Below are 16,791 nucleotides of genomic sequence, written 5' to 3' on the forward strand. Positions count from 1 at the left end.
CACTAAGACCAAGTACCTAGTGCTAGAAGCATCAGTGGAGATTAATAGTCTCAACATTAATGGTTAACCTTCAGGTCAGGTTGTGCTAGCCCTGCATTATGTCTTTTACATAAATTAGTCGACTTAAACCTAATAATAAGGAATAAGATAGATACAGGGGGCAAGTGAGGTAGAGAGGTGGTATCACTCATCCAAGGTCAGACAGTGGGAGGAGTCGTACTCTGACTTTGTTTACTTGCACAATCCATGCTTTTAACTGAGGCAGATTCCTGTATCTGGATCATGGGTTCTAGGTTTGCCACTTGCTTTCTAACAGTTGTAAGAGAGATCATATAGTCTCCTTCATATTAAATTGTCCAGCTGTAAAAAAGCCAGGACATTTTTCTGGCCTTCTGCTTGTTTTCCTAGGAGATAAAATGAGAAATAGGGAAAGTACCTATCCGTGCAGTGCCAGATAGCACGAAAGGTTTCCCAACATCATTTCAAATTCAGAGCAGAACCTCAAGTAATTAACTTTGAAATCTTCCTGCTATCATATTTATTTCAGCTGTTTCATTTTGCCTTCATCCTTCTCTGAAGGTGGCAAACAAGTCTTTCAAAAAGATTAGGGGAGAACAAAGCATTAAGCAGACAGATTGGGCTCCAATGGATCAGTTGATATTTTGATAAAGAGAAAGGACTCAGTTCTGTGCCAAGGTCATCCCAATTTAAATCAATTAAAGGATCAGGGAAGATGTTTAAATGTTGACATGCAGAGCTACAATCATAGCTAAAACTAAGTTCTCTCAGAAAGTGTACATTAAGGCAAATGCAGTCTGGAGTAATAGCCAGAAAGACATGCATAGAGATGGTATTTCTCTCAGTCTGGCACAGAACCAAAGCTGATTGCTTCCTCAAAACAGATTGCAACTGTTTCTAGAATGAGGACATCATATAAGACTCCAGTTCTACCTTTCTGAAGAAGATAAAAGCGAAAGACGAACTGAAGCACAAGGAAGATTCTAGAAATCTTAAAGTTAACAAAGCAGCTATGTGGTATGCCAAGAAGATGGAGAGCTGGAGATGCTTTGAATCTTTATGCTGTTTTATTCCAACTGCATGACCTTTAGTAACATGGTCAAGAATGCGACTTGTGGAACCTAGCTACCAATGCTTAAACCTAGCTTTTTCATAATAGCACTCTGTCTTGGTCCCTCATTATAAAATGGAGGATAAAATAGCTAAAACAGTTAAAATTTTGTTAAACGGAGTGAGACGTCACTGACTTTATGTGTGCAACAATTAATCAACAGCAACACTACACAAGGGTTTATTGTTACCAAAATCTCTTGCTTCAGTGTTTTTTTTTTAAATAAAATGAGAATGACAATACTTTATTTAAAAACTACATAGAATATTTTGAGTTTGAGAAAAAGTAACAATTCAGAATGTGGTAACAGCTGTTACCAATTGTTCAAGATATGTTTTCATATTTTATTGTTGTTCACCTCATCCTAGTGTTGATTTATCAAGAAGATGAAGCATCCTCTTTATTTCATTTAAATGGTTGAGAAGCACTGTTCATGCCAGGGCATGGCAAGGCTGGCAGATCAATGTGCTAACACATCAATATGTCTGGCATCAAATGAGCCTTAATAAATCATTCGTTTCTCATATGCTTTTTAATATTTAATGCATTATTGTATGTGATAAATCCATAAAAAAACTTAATGATCCCTTTTCTACCTCTCCCCTCTTTAATTTTTTGCTGCAAGTGTTTACTTAGATTATTAGTAATAAAAGGTAAGGATTATTAACTCTGTAAGAAAAAAGAAGGAAAAAAATACTTAACAAATGATGGCTGCCAATTTATCTTAATTCTGAGATCTGTTCTTCAATGCCACCATGAACAAAAGGTGACTTTCTGTACAGTTGAGAAAGCAGAGAAGGTGCATAGCTTCATGTTATACAGCCATTGAGTAGGGAAATCGTCACTGAAACACAATTTAACTATATGATGCCTACTGTTCTCTGTAGTCACCATACTGTGCATTAGATCCAGAGTACCTATTCATCTTGCATAAATGAACTTGAATATTTGACCAGAATACTCTCATTCAGCCCTATGTCTGCCTGGCTCCCAAAGCTATGCTACTTGATTCTATTTGTCTTACTTCCTCCAAAGACTGCAAGTTCAAGAAGTTAGTAAGACTTTGGTGAGCTATTCAATAATGTCCTTCTAAAGAGAATCACAGAAAAGTATTTTATTTTTAATAAATTATAGTATTGAAAATAATATCAGATGTTCTGTCTAAACCATTTAACCTGCCATATTTTATACACTCTTGAACCATCCATCACTGACAGTGGAGTCCATATGGGCTAGTGAGTATTGGTGCAAAGAATAATTACTACAGTTGCCTTCTTGAGTTATGGTACTAGTTAAACAGGGTACTTCAAAGCACATTGTAAATATTATATAAGGGCTGAAGAGATGGCTCAGAATTAAGAGTACTGGCTACTCTTCCAGAGTTCTTGATTTCAATTCCTAACACATTAGACAAATTCCTCAAAACCATCTGTAAAGGGATCTGATGCCCTCTCTGGTCTGATGCCCTTTTTGGTCATGAAGACATGCATGCAAATGGAGTACTCAGGCTCATAAAATAACTCTGAAAAACATGTAATATAAACATCACCATAAATTCTTATAAATTCTATAAGGCATTTAAATAATGTCTGCATATAACAGGCTATGCTCTGATCCTGAATATGGTTTTTAGCCCAGGTCCAGATGGGTTCAGTGCAGAATTCTATCAGACCTCCATAGAAGACCTCATACCAATACTGTAGAAACTGTTCCACAAAATAGAAACAGATGGAGCACTACCAAATTCCTTCTATGAAGCCACAATTACTCTTATACCTAAACCACACAAAGACCCAACAGAGAAAGAGAACTTCAGACCAATTTCCCTTATGAATATTGACGCAAAAATAGTCAATAAAATTCTTGCAAACCGAATCCAAGAACACATCAAAATGATCATCCATCATGATCAAGTAGGCTTCATCCCAGGGATGCAGGGATGGTTTAATATACAAAAATCCATCAATATAATCATCAAATAAACAAACTCAAAGTTAAGAGCCACATGGTTATTTCATTAGATGCTGAGAAAGCATTTGACAAAATTCAGCACCCCTTCATGATAAAAGTCCTGGAAAGATCAGGAATTCAAGGCCCATATCTAAACATAGTAAAAGAAATATACAGCAAACCAGTAGCTAAAATCAAACTAAATGGAGAGAAACTTGAAGCAATCCCACTAAAATCAGGGACTAGACAAGGCTTCCCACTTTCTCCATACTCATTCAATATAGTACTCAAAGTCCTAGCCAGAGGAATCAGACAGTGAAAGGAGGTCAAAGGGATACAAATTGGAAGGGAAGAAATCAAAATATCACTATTTGCAGATGATATGATAGTGTACTTAAGCCACCCCAAAAGTTCCACCAGAGAACTACTAAACCTGATAAATGACTTCGGCAAAGTGTTGGGGTATAAAATTAACTCAAACAAATCAGTAGCCTTCCTCTACTCAAAGGATAAACAGGCTGAAAAAAGAAAGAAATTAAGGAAATGACACACTTTACAATAGTCTCAAATAACATAAAATATCTTGGTGTGACTTTAACCAAGCAAGTGAAAGATCTGTATGAACAAGAACTTCAAATCTCTGAAGAAAGAAATTGAGGAAGATCTCAAAAGATGGAAAGATCTTCCATGCTCATGGATTGGCAGGATTAATATAATAAAAATGGCCATTTTTCCAAAAGCAATCTACAGATTCAATGCAATCCCCATCAAAATTCCTACTCAATTCTTTATAGAGATAGAAAGAGCAATTTGCAAATTCATTTGGAATAACAAAAAACCAAGGACAGTGAAACTATACTCAACAATAAAATAACTTCTGGGGGAATCACCATCCCTGACTTCAAGCAGTATTACAGAGCAATAGTCATAAAAACTGTATGGTATTGGTACAGAGACAGGCAGATAGGTCATTGGAACAGAATTGAAGACCCAGAAATGACCCTACACACCTATAGCCACTTGATATTTGGCAAAGGAGCTAAAACCATCCAATGGAAGAAAGATAGCATTTTCAACAAATGGTGCTGGTTCAAGTGGAGGTCAGCATGTAGAAGAATGTAAATTGATCCATTCTTATTACCATGTACAAAGCTTAAGTCCAAGTGGATCAAGTACCTCCACAACAAACCAGATACATTCAAACTAATAGAAGAAAAAGTGGGGAAGAGTCTCAAACACATAGGCACTGGGGAAAATTTCCTGAACAAAACACCAGTGGCTTATGCTCTAAGATCAAGAATCGACAAGTGGGACTTTATAAAACTGCAAAGCTTTTGTAAAGCAAAAGACACTGTCTTTAGTACAAAAAGGCAACCAATGGAATGGGAAAAGATCTTTACCAATCCTACATCTGATAGAGGGTTAATATCCAAAATATACAGAGAACTCAAGAAGTTAGACTTCAGAGAGTCAAATCATCCTATTAAAAATGGGGTACAGAGCTAAACAAAACATTCTCAGCTGAGGATTATCAAATGGCCAAAAAGCACCTAAAGAAATGTTCAACATCCTTAGTCATCAGGGAAATGCAAATCAAAACAACCCTGAGAATCCACCTCACACCAGTCAGAATGGCTACGATAAAAAAGGCAGGTGACAGCAGATGCTGGCGAGGATGTGGAGAAAGAGAAACACTCCTCCATTGTTGTTGGGATTGCAAACTGGTACAACCACTCTGGAAATCAGTCTGGAGGTTCCTCAGAAAATTGGACATTGAACTACCTGGGGACCCAGCTATACCTCTCTTGGGCATATATCCAAAAGATGCTCCAACATACAACAAAGACACATGCTCCACTATGTTCATAGCAGTGTTATTTATAATAGTCAGAAGCTGGAAAGAACACAGATGCCCTTCAACGGAGGAATGGATTAAAAAAATGTGGTACATCTACACAATGGAGTATTATTCAGGTATCAAAAACAATGACTTTATGAAATTCGTAGGCAAATGGTTGGAACTGGAAAATATCATCCTGAGTGAGGTAACCCAATCACAGAAAAACACACATGGTATGCACTCATTGATAAGTGGATATTAGCCAAGAACTCAAATTACCCAAGATGTAATCCACAGACCACAGGAAACTCAAGAAGAAGGATGACCAAAATGTGGATGCTCCCACTCCTTCTTAAAGCGGGGGGAGGGGGATACCCATAGGAGGGGATCTGGAAGCAAAGTTTAGAGCAGTGACTAGAAGGAATGGATATTCAGAGTCTGCCCCACATGTGGTATATATATATATATATATATTCACAAAAAATATTTTGACAGAAAATGTATAGATATCTCTCCTGAGAGACACATCCAGAGCATGTCCAATAAAGAGGTCAATGCTAGCAGCAAACCACCGAACTGAGAATAGGAACCCCTTGGAGGGTTATTAGAGGAATTATTGAAAGAGTTGAAGGAGCTTGCAACCCCATAAAAATACAGCAACACCAACCAACCAGAGCTTGCAGGGACTAAACTACTACTGAAAGACTATACATGGACTGACCCAGGGCTCCAACTGCGTACATAGCAGAGAATACATAGCCTTGTTGGGGCATCAGGGGAAGGGGAAGCTCTTGGTTCTGCCAAGGTTGGACCCCTAGTGCAGGGGAATATGGGGGGGCATAAAGGGGGATGTATAGGGGGAATACCCATATCGGGGAAGGGGATATGTAGAGGAGGGAATTGGGGTTTATGGACAGGAAACCGGGACAGGGAATAACATTTGAAATATAAGTAAAGAAATATGTCTAATAAAAAATTAAAAAAAACCATAAACCAGTGTTGGTGCCAGTGGATGAATTTAAGGACCTCTTCCTCATATCTTTGTGTATAACTTTAATGTTTTTTAACTTCCCTTACAGTCTGGACTCTGTGTAAGCTACCATAAGAAGTCAGTTTTATTGATCATTTCTTACTAGTATTCCTAATCTCTATCACTCCCATATCCAGTAGATGGCTCTACACCTATTGACATACAGGCAGCACTCAGTGGACACAGTGGTCAAAACAATAAATAAGACTACACAGAGCATGGACAGAATATTGGTGGGAGGAGCTAGGTCAGGAATTAGGGAGGAGGAAGTGTGAGATAGGGATGGTTTTGAACCTTTATTCTTTTAAAAATACAAATAAAGTCAATGAAATTAAAAAGAAATGTATTCATTTTAATGACAAGATTATCAAGAAAATCATTCCCATACACAGGTGGGTGAATAAATACAACAAAAAAAAATTAAAAAGCCAATCTGTCAGTACACTAAAGAAGCTAATACTCTCCCTTATGTGATTCTATTGTATTTAAAATATACAAATAAAAAAAATATAATATTTAAATATATTCCAAGAACTCTTCTTTTTACCAGGGCTTTTATCCCAAACAAACAAATTCCCCTGTTTTCACAGGACACCTTTGTACAGGTACACAAGATAGCACTCAAATTTCAGGTTCCTAATACATATCTTGGTTGTTCCTCTATACCAGTGGAAAGGTGACCACTGATTTGCAGAGTGTGTAGAAGCTGATATTAGTTCTCATTTACCAATAGTTTCAGCCACACTGTCTGATTTATCATTTTAAGCACTGATGTATCATGTGGTATGACTAAAAAAGTTAGAAAGAAAAACTATTTGGAGACTTCTACAATAATCAGGTAATAAATGTCATATTTTGACCTAGTGTGCTGTCTGTAGAAAAGCAAGCACACTGCATGGAAGTTTGAATAGCTTGCTGGTTAATGGGGTGAAGAATGTGAAAGGAAAATGGAGAGGGGGTTGACCACAGAGTTTGTGGCAAGAGAAAAACTGAAATAGATCATTTACTGTAAAAGCAGACTATGCAGAGGCAAGATAAAGACCAATACAAGTCTACTATTGTAAGTATTTACTATTTACAAGTCTAAGAGGAAATCAAGTAAGAAGCTGATTAAACAGTGAAGATATAGACATATAATTTAAACATAAGTAGAAAATATTATTATAAATAATAAAGCTATGAGCAACCTAATATCTAATAGAAATTCTATTAAGTAAATTATAATTCAACTGCATATAATAAACAGTTATATAGCTGATGAAATATTATCAATGATTTGAATTTTTGACTATCTTCCTCTGGTAGAATACATACTTTGTTAGTCTTTGTGTTTTGTTAATTTTATAACCTTTATAGAAATGCACATTATTTTATAATAAAAATAGATTTAAAAGAGCAGAAATCCAAAAAACATAAAGCAAGCTGATAGTTAATAAGAAAATAATTTTAGAGGTGAACATTACAAATAATATCTGGGAACAATGGGAATGTAATATTTTAAAAACTATTTTGGTTCATATTCTATATTACTGACATCATCTCAAAACAAAAAGTGAATTATATAACTTCTAAATTTATGAAACTTGTTAAGTCTGCAATAAAGTAAGACTATATATCTGGAATGTTACGTTGAGAGTGTACCGTTTTCTTGTATTAAGGTGTTCATTAACAATGAATAATCTCAATAACAATAATGATGATAATGATTAATAATGATATTATTTTCATTATGACATGTAATGAAGAAGGTGATGGGAGAATCCACCCATGGATGACAATACTGTCACTGATAATTCAACTATTGAAGTATATACATGGGTACAATTAGGAATTAGACAATTTCTATGTCTATTATCATCTCAGCTATATACAGCAATTAAAGCAAACTCCCGGAGGAATAGTTCATGGCCAGATGCGCTGAGTAATAGCATGTTACCTGTTTCAATACACAAGGGCTGGAAGCAAGGTGCTCATTGCATTGTTGATAGCAATTGACTTGCAGTACAAGGGACAACTATTGATCCTTAAAAAATTCTTCATTGTCTGTCATTAGTCTATTTTTTTTCTTTTTTATTGCATCAGTCAGCCTGAAAGGGTGATGATGAACTCATTGTACCACAAAGCAAAAGAACATTGATTTAACAATTTGAATTTTATATCAACAACATAGCTATAGATATGTAATAACCACTTTCCATAAAACTGTAGAAACAGTGTTGTTTATTATGGGCAGAGAAAATAATGAATATCTATAAAGGACATCTATGTGTCTGTAAAATGTTCATTATATTTTCAGTTCTGCTAACATTGAATTAATTTATCTGACAGTAAACAACTTAACATGTTTCCAATACGTTTTTAGGTGATTTCCTTTAATTAAGATTTGCCAACTTCCCCATTAATGTTCTCTGTTTCTAACTGGCTCACTCTATGAATCACATCTCTGGGCTTGTGTTAGTCGATCTTTAATGGCTATACAGAGTCCTCATCAATAAACAGAAAACTCACATTGCAGTTTAATAATATAATCTCCAAAGTCAGTGTTAACCCATTCCTGCCTTTGTATTATAATACTTCACCTCAAAGGAGGCTTTCCCCAGCAGGTTCCCTGTTGAAGAAATCAGGCAGGCAACACTGAACAGGATGCATAACTTGGAGACTTCTGCTTATTAATCCTTAATTTGCTGACATTTTATAATGAGACTTTATGAAATTTATGAGTAATCTGCTCCTGCTTTGCAGAATTTTAACAGAGAGTTCTGCTTGATGTTAGTTTTCAGCTACTATCAAAAAACAAGAAAGAGAAATAAAATCTCACAAATTATCTAAAGCACAGTTGCATTTAGCTGAAGAGGTCAAGTGGGGAGACTGTTTATACTATGCCTCGCTCCACTGGCCCCGACTTTATATATTTTCAGTTAAGGCGGCATTAGATGTTCCTTGTAGTTATAAAAATAAACATTCTCAATAAAGCTATCAGATTATATGGTTTCTCGTAATAAAGTGTTGCCATGTATGCTGCAACCCAAGCATACTGAAGAATCACACAGAGACTATGCTCTGCTTGAGCAGCTGTATCAGACTGCTGACTGTATTTCTACAAGTAGTTGGAAGATGTTTACCAGGAAGCTTTATTTGTGAAAAAGTTCATCTTAAAAACCTTATTTTTTTAATAGTACTAATAACAGCTAGTCCAAACAAGTGCTTACTTCTTTTCCAGCACATCACACATAAAAACAATTTACTGTCACCATAAAGCTAGAAGGAAGGAACTGTTACACCGCTCCTTTTATAACGGAGAAATCTGAAGCAGAGAGCAGTTATGTAGCACATCCGAGGTCATGCAGTAGAAAGAAGTCAAGGCTGGGGTGAACAGGTGGCCTTGGGGACTCGGGACCTAATCACTGACTATTCATCATGATTCTCATGTAGGGTCAGTTGCCTGCTTATAGTATTGCTGGCTGCTTTCCATTGTAGGTTAAAAGCACATAGGAAGACTGGTCATGTGTGAAGAAAGGGAGTTCGGTTAATCCTCCCTCAAATCACTGACTTCAAGATGAAAAGGAAGGTTGGAGTGTGTTCATGCTCTTACAGAAAGCTCTGGTTCTTGTTGTTATAGAGCCTGGCCCTGATGGGTGAGCCTCACCTTGAGTCATCACTAAAAGACTTTCAACAAGATACACTATTTGGAAAGTTTGTATTAAACTCACTGTCTCCCAAACTTGGGAAGCATAATTTATTTTAGAGTTTGTGATACTTTTCCAGGAAGAATAATTGTCTCTGCTAACATTACTCTATGATTTTGTATAAAAAATAATTTGGCTTGAAGCCAAAGTATTTTTATATTAAAGAAAATCCAAGTGCCCATCAAACTTACTCTGTTTTAACATTATTTTAATTCTTTGAGTATTTTGTAGAATGTATTTTGAAGAAATTCACATAGTAACCTCTTCCCCCTGCTCCTACCACAACTCCCTGTCCTCACTCCCATCTCTTTCCATCTAATTTTGAGATTTCTTCCTTTTTAGTTCTTTTCCCATTGAGACTAGTTTGTGTTTCCTAGAGGTTTCTCTTGGCCTGTGGTTAACTAACCTGGGGCCGTATTATTAAAGAAAACTGACTCCCCAATCTCAGACCGTATCAAGTGCAAAGGGTTGCACTGATATTGATGTGATTCTTGCCCACCTTCCCCTCTCTATGCAAGGATTTTGTCTCACGCAAGTCTTGTGCACCCTGTTACAATGACTATGAGTTCACATGTGAAACTGCCCTGGTATCATGGAAACATTATTCGATGTTATAGACCATCTCTTACTCTTATAATCCTTTGTCTAACTAGGTCCAGCTTTTCCATGTTTCTCAGGAGAGGTTCAGGGCTTGCTTTCCTGTAGGCGCAGCAAATTAGGGCTATGACCAGTTCTCCCACTCTCAGGATCCAGGGCCAGCCCTCCTGCCTGCCATAGATGGGCAAGGAAAGAGAGGCGGGGGAGAGCATCCTTCCCTTGGCCACACCACCACACAGCAATCAAGAGTCAGGGCTGGCTCTCCCTTTGGGACTGGCTCATCTGCAGCCCTCACATCAAAGACCATACCTGCTGTGCTCCCCAGGGTAGGGACAGAGCCAGTTTTTCTGCTCTCATGGTCCTGTGAGGGCCAATTCTTTCACCTGCCATGGCTGATGGGGTCCCCTACTCTCCCTTGCCAATGCCACTTACAGAGACTAAGGGACTTGAACAACTGTGTAGGTGTTGAGTGGCAGGGCTAAGACTACAAGCCACAAAATCATCTCTGAGAGAGGAAAGGTGTGGCTGTGAGGAAGAGACCTCTAAGGGTAGGTTAATTAGAATCCTTCCTCTGATTCTTGTTGTATGACAATGAGGCATTTTCTTAGTTCCTTTTAGTTCTTTTATTGTTGCTATTTGTAAAAATCAAGACTATCACATAGAAATTACAGAGCACAGATATACATGTGTGTATAAATATAGTTTTAGCTTGCATTCCTCTTTAAATTTTACAAGCTCTCTACCTACTGCAAATGTCTGATTTTTTATTTCTGATCAATACTTACGTATTTTCAAGTTCAGAATCAAGGTCACCTCTTGTCTAAAATTGCAGTTGATGTTATGGCTGTTGCTATGGCATCTATACAAACCTCAAAAACCACTTATAAATGTTTCCTGAACACCTCCTGTGGTACTAGGGATCTCTGATAATGCTCCACAATGCAGTGGTGATTGAATTCTGCTAGGCTCTGGACTTCTATTCAGGACTGGAGAGATGGCTTGTCAGTTAGAACATTTGCTTCTGAATGTAGTTCTCAGCAACCATATCACGTGGCTTCACTACCTCCTATAACTCTAGTCAAGGGGTTTCTACATCCTCTGCTCATTGCAACAGACACCTCTGTACTAGTGGCAAGTATACACACACACACACACACACACACACACACACACACACATATATGTAAAAATCAAGTGAATCTTAAAAACTTTTATCCAAAAGATCCTTGGCATTTAAAACAATAAGAACTGACACAAAATTGCCAACATTTTCTTTTCTAGGTAAGGACATAATAACTGCTGTTAATTATAATAATTATTTTACAAAAGAAGGGAATTTTAATACTAGAGTATGTAACTTCAAGGTTATAAAACAACTAATAAAGTTGCTTCTATGGAAAAATCTCCTGGAGCAGGGAGAATGGGCACTGCTTTACATAATTTTTTAATTCAATTTAAAAGTTTTAGATTTTTAGTGCCCATGGTCAAGTAGAAATATTAAATTAATATAATGAATGGAATACTGAATCTGTGTTTGAGCAAGTATTTTTGGTCCATAGAAAGCTTACAGCAGGGGGAATACGAGGCAGGACACACCAGTGCTGACAGAGTGGCAAGAAGGAATGTATGAGTTGATAGAATGTTCTTCACGATTTTTGCTGGCACTAGCCATTCAGAAGATTTTGTGTAGTCATTAGCAAGAGTATCTGGCATGGAAACATAGAAGGAGTCAAGGCAGGAAGTAAGGCAATGAGGCATACTACTGTAGGATGACTATACTCCAGAGGGATTATCTGTCTGCAAGAACATTCTGTATGACTCTAATGTTGGTTAGAAATTACAATAAGTATAGGCACTCTATATAGACAACATCTACCACGTATTTGTTACATGTCAAACACGGTTCTAGGTTGCTTGTGTTATTTTCTCATTTAACCACTACAACTCCCTGAGATAGACTCAACTCCACTTCCCTTGCAGAGATGAGGAAGCTGAGGTGTGCAGATGTTAAGGCATTGACCATGGCCACAGATAACCAGAGCTAGAGTTAGGTCTCACCTGCCTTGCTAACTCTATAGCTCACCAGAACTCACAGATCCTTTTTCTGCCATGCTTTTCTCTGATGAGAAAAATTCACCTAATTTGATTTTCATTTTTATACTAAAGAGAAAATATAAGTGTTTCATTCTAGTTAGGTTTGTAAAACTGCCCCTTTTCCTACTTAAAAGCTATGCAACCATAAACTTTGAGTGAAGCTTAGTTTCTCCATCTCTAAATAGTGATAAAATCCATCTCTCAGGAGGAACACTCCTCCATTGTTCGTGGGATTGCAAGCTGGTACAACCACTCTTGAAATCAGTGTGGCGGTTCCTCAGAAAATTGGACATAGTACTACCTGAGGACCCAAGCTATACCACTACTGAGCATGTACCCAAAAGATGCTACAATATATAACAAAGATACATGCTTCAGTATGTTCATAGTAGCCTTATTTATAATAGCCAGAGGCTGGAAAGAACCCAGATGTCCCTCTGAAGAGGAATAGATATAGAAAATGTAGTACTACTCAGCTATTAAAGAGAACATGCTTGCTGACAGAAGCCTGATATAGCTGTCTCCTGAAAGGCTCTGCCGGAGCCTCCTGACAAGTACTGATGTGGATTCTCTCAGTCAACCATTGGTGTAAGCACAGGGACCCCAATGGAAGAGTTAGGAAAGGACTGTAGGAGCTGAAGGGGTTTGTAACCTCATAGGTAGAACAACAAGATCAACCAATCAGACTCCCCAGAGCTCCCAGGGACTAAACCACCAACCAAAGAGGAGGGGCCCATGACTCCAGCTGCATCTGTAGCAGAGGATGGCCTTATCTGGCATCAATGGGAGGAGAGTCCCTTGGTCCTGTGAAGGCTTGACGTCCCAGTGTAGGGGAATGTCAGGGCAGTAAAATGGGAATGGGTTGGTGGGTAGGGGAGCACCCTCACAGAAGCAGGGGAACAGGGGATGGGATAGGGGTTTGTGGAGGGGAAATCAGGAAAGGAGATAACATTTGAAATGTAAATAAAATATCCAATAAAAAAAGAAGTCCTTCTCTCTGTTTTTAAAAGGATTAAATGAGTAGGGTATGTTAAACAGCTAGCAAGTGGCCAGGATTATAAAGAGGCTTTAACAAATGTTAATTTATTATGGGGCCTAGTAAGATAAAATGACATTTCAAATTAAAACCAGGTTCAATATTAGTGGCAGGCTGAGAGCAAACAGATCATTGCTCTGGAGCATAAAGGTGTCTATATGTAGAAATACTTCATGGAGCCCTGAGGATTATCTTTCATAGTCCTTATTATAATTAAGAGCACAGAGCCCAGGCATCTCAGCCCAGGGAAGACTCAGCACAGATGCACATCTTCAGCTTCCAAACTCTCTGTTCCCTGGCTAAAGATATAACAAGCTACTGCAGCAACCTGGTATTGTGAACTAACTAGGAAAAGCTTAATCATAGAAATACATATTAAAGAACAGAAGAGACAAAGAAACTCATGGCAGCATGGTGTCTCTTTTACTTTGTAAAAACTGACAAATGACTTCAATTAAACATACAAGATATAAAATCCAAACAATACATCTCTATTTGTTATGAATATATATATATATATATATATGACATATACAGACACATTCAATCTCTTTCTCTCTCCCTCTTTCTCTTTTAGGCAGGGTTTCTTTGTGTAGTCCTGGCTGTCCTGAAACTCACTTTGTAGATCAGTCTGGCCTCTAAGTCAGAGATATTCATGCCTCTGCCTCCCAAATTCTGGGATTAAAGTCATGATTCACCACTGCCTGACTCCTTAATCCCATATTTGGTTTAAAAAAACAAAGTCAAGACCAGCCTTCAGTTGTATGTATGCACACATTTGTACATGCTTGAAATTTTCAATATAGGCTGCTGTACTGGTCATCTTAATGTAGGTTCTAGAAAGAGAATTTGAGGGAGGTCTTATTTGTAATTCTTTGAGTATTTTGTACAGTGCATTTTAGCCATAGTCACTGCTTCCCTCATCCCCCAATTCCTCCTGTGGAATCCACTTTTGGTCTTCCTTGGGGAAATATATTATTTTCCTTTTTCAAAAACACCCTTCAAGCCTAATTTACTTTTGCATACATTCTTGGATGTGTGATCTTCCATTGGAAAGTGATCAACCCACCAAGGGCTATCCTGTTAAAAAGAACTAATTCTCTTCGAGGAGACTTTCTATAGTTTCACTCCTTTGCCAAGTATATTAAGCATATACTGGTTTTAGAATGAACTGTTTAAAAATACTAAGAAAAAAGAACATTTCTCATTCACTTATGTATATTAATTAATTCATTTATTTATCAGTCACTATTTGTAGTATTCTTATTGATGGTGATTTAAATAAATGAAATTTTTCTCTGTGAACTGTCAGACTTCACTTTTTTAGGGTTCTGTTCCTATGTTGTGTCACCTGTGGTGTTAGTAATGTGGAATCCTTAGATTCTTGCTAAATTCCCTCTTAGAATTAGCATGGTCCATTAATGTGAAACTCTTTGGAACCAAATTCACCTGCCTTCTTTTTTCCTATAGTTCCTGCATTAGGAAGGGACCTCCCAAATTCCATTAAGTGTGGGTCACCTTTGACAGGAAGACCATGTTAAGTAGAGCCCAAAGAGGAGGGTTTCTTCAGTTATGAACTCATAAACCATATGGATAGCATTGGCAAGCTACTCCCTTCTTTCTGAGTCTGGGTGTGATCATCTTTCATCCAACAATGAAAGCTACTCTACTAAATTGCCACAAAACCCAAATGGGACCAAATGTAAAAAGACTTAGGCAATGACTCTGATAGATACATGCATAATACTGTTTCTCCACATTGAATTTGGGAGTACCCAGCAAGAAATACCATTACATGTTTATATACACATGGTGGAAGACTTTTACTTAAGGTAAAATTATAGGGAGCATGAAGCTTTCGTTTGCTAAGCAACAGTTGACATAGTATACAAATGTGAGTTTTTTCCTAGAAACCATCATCAACCCAATTAATCCAAAAGCATATCTGACCTTGTGTAGTCATCTTCAACCAGCATGTGCTTTGGAATTGGTGAGTACCTTCCTGGAGAGATGGGTGGCAGGGAAGTTTTGTATTCTAACGTGCCATTGTTACCAGACAGTAGATGATTTTCCATTGGTGGAGAATAAGCTAAGGAATAGGGGAGAGAAAAAGAAATGGAATCAAACATTTTATGTGGGTGATATGAAGTGTTACATTTCAGAGGATGAGTTAAAAACACAAAGCCTTTGCTTCATGCCAAAAATTTTTTTCTTGTTCTCCAAAAGGAGTGAGTTGCTGTGCATTTGCATTTCCCACATATTAAGTGCTTGGTGACTTTACAATTGGAAAGATGTAATAACGGTTGTATTTGTAACCCAAATTAGCATAATTAGGTGATAAGAAGAACTGAAGGAGAGACTCAACTGACACACATTTTTAGAACAATGATTAATTTTCTATTGAAACAAAAATGTTAGCTTCTAATTGTAGGACTCACATTCACTTTACATAATTAATATCAAATTATCAAAAGTAAGAGGCTCCCAGGGAACAGATTTTCCTATAAAGAGTTCTCCATAAATATGTTGTATTTCTATCGCAGGACGTCTGCAATCTCAAGCATTTTCCTCTGTTCTTCCCCAATCCACTGTCTCACCGATGCCTCTTCCCTGAGGGCTTTCTTGACTGGGGCTCCTTTCCGCTCTTTCCTCACATCTGTTTTGGATGCTAAGATGAACTCCCAAAATCCAACTTTGCACTTGCTTTTTGACTTAAACTTTTTTCACTGTCACTACTGTTTGGGACATAATATACATTCATTTCTTTATCAATTTGATAAAACTGACCAATTTCAACGCTCCTGATCCATGCTCTGAATCCTCAGACAAAAACCTGTGATGTTGACATCGGAACCACTGCTTTACTGAATGGAGTATCTACAACTCATATCTCTTACCCTTAAATGTAAAATTCAGAAGGAATGAAGTTTCTCCATTCTTTCAAAGATAGATTGGAAATCTTCCCTCCTTGAATTTCTAAAGGACATTTATTTTTATTTACCTGACAGTATATATTTCCTCTTATTCCTGCTAAATTGTGTTGCTATTAACACCTTTCAGTTCGCTGACTCTCTAGCCATGCTGCTGAAGGCAGGGCTTGTATTTCTTCTGCATCTCACACCTTACTTTACATGTATGGTGCACACGTTAAATTACTTTAACTGATTAGAAAGTTTTATGTTCTGCCTTTTAAAAGAAATCTCTACCACTGCATTTATTTGCCCTTACAGAGTGGCTCATAGATTCTCAAATCTGACTCCTCTAAATTATCAAGTTCAAAGGTCTCTGAAAGTCAAAACTCATTCCTATACTAAGGTAAGGCTTATCTCAGCTTAGGGCCTTCTTTGGAAAAGAAAAGGCCATTTAGAGGGCAAGACATTTGAGACCATTATTTCAAAAAGTAATAGCTAAGGTAATGGGGCCTTTAGC

At 37.4% G+C, this 16,791-nt stretch overlaps 1 protein-coding gene across 1 annotated transcript in view; it reads right to left on the minus strand.

The window, feature by feature from the left end:
* The window catches only part of Dlg2 (discs large MAGUK scaffold protein 2), a 1,821,467-nt gene that overhangs the window by 433,920 nt on the left and 1,370,756 nt on the right, over positions 1–16,791 (minus strand). The window contains 1 exon segment of the mRNA XM_032895287.1: positions 15,313–15,451. Coding sequence (XP_032751178.1) covers positions 15,313–15,451 — 139 coding nt within the window.

Source organism: Rattus rattus, chromosome 2 (assembly GCF_011064425.1).
Source record: "Rattus rattus isolate New Zealand chromosome 2, Rrattus_CSIRO_v1, whole genome shotgun sequence".
NCBI classification, from domain to species: Eukaryota; Metazoa; Chordata; class Mammalia; order Rodentia; family Muridae; genus Rattus; species Rattus rattus.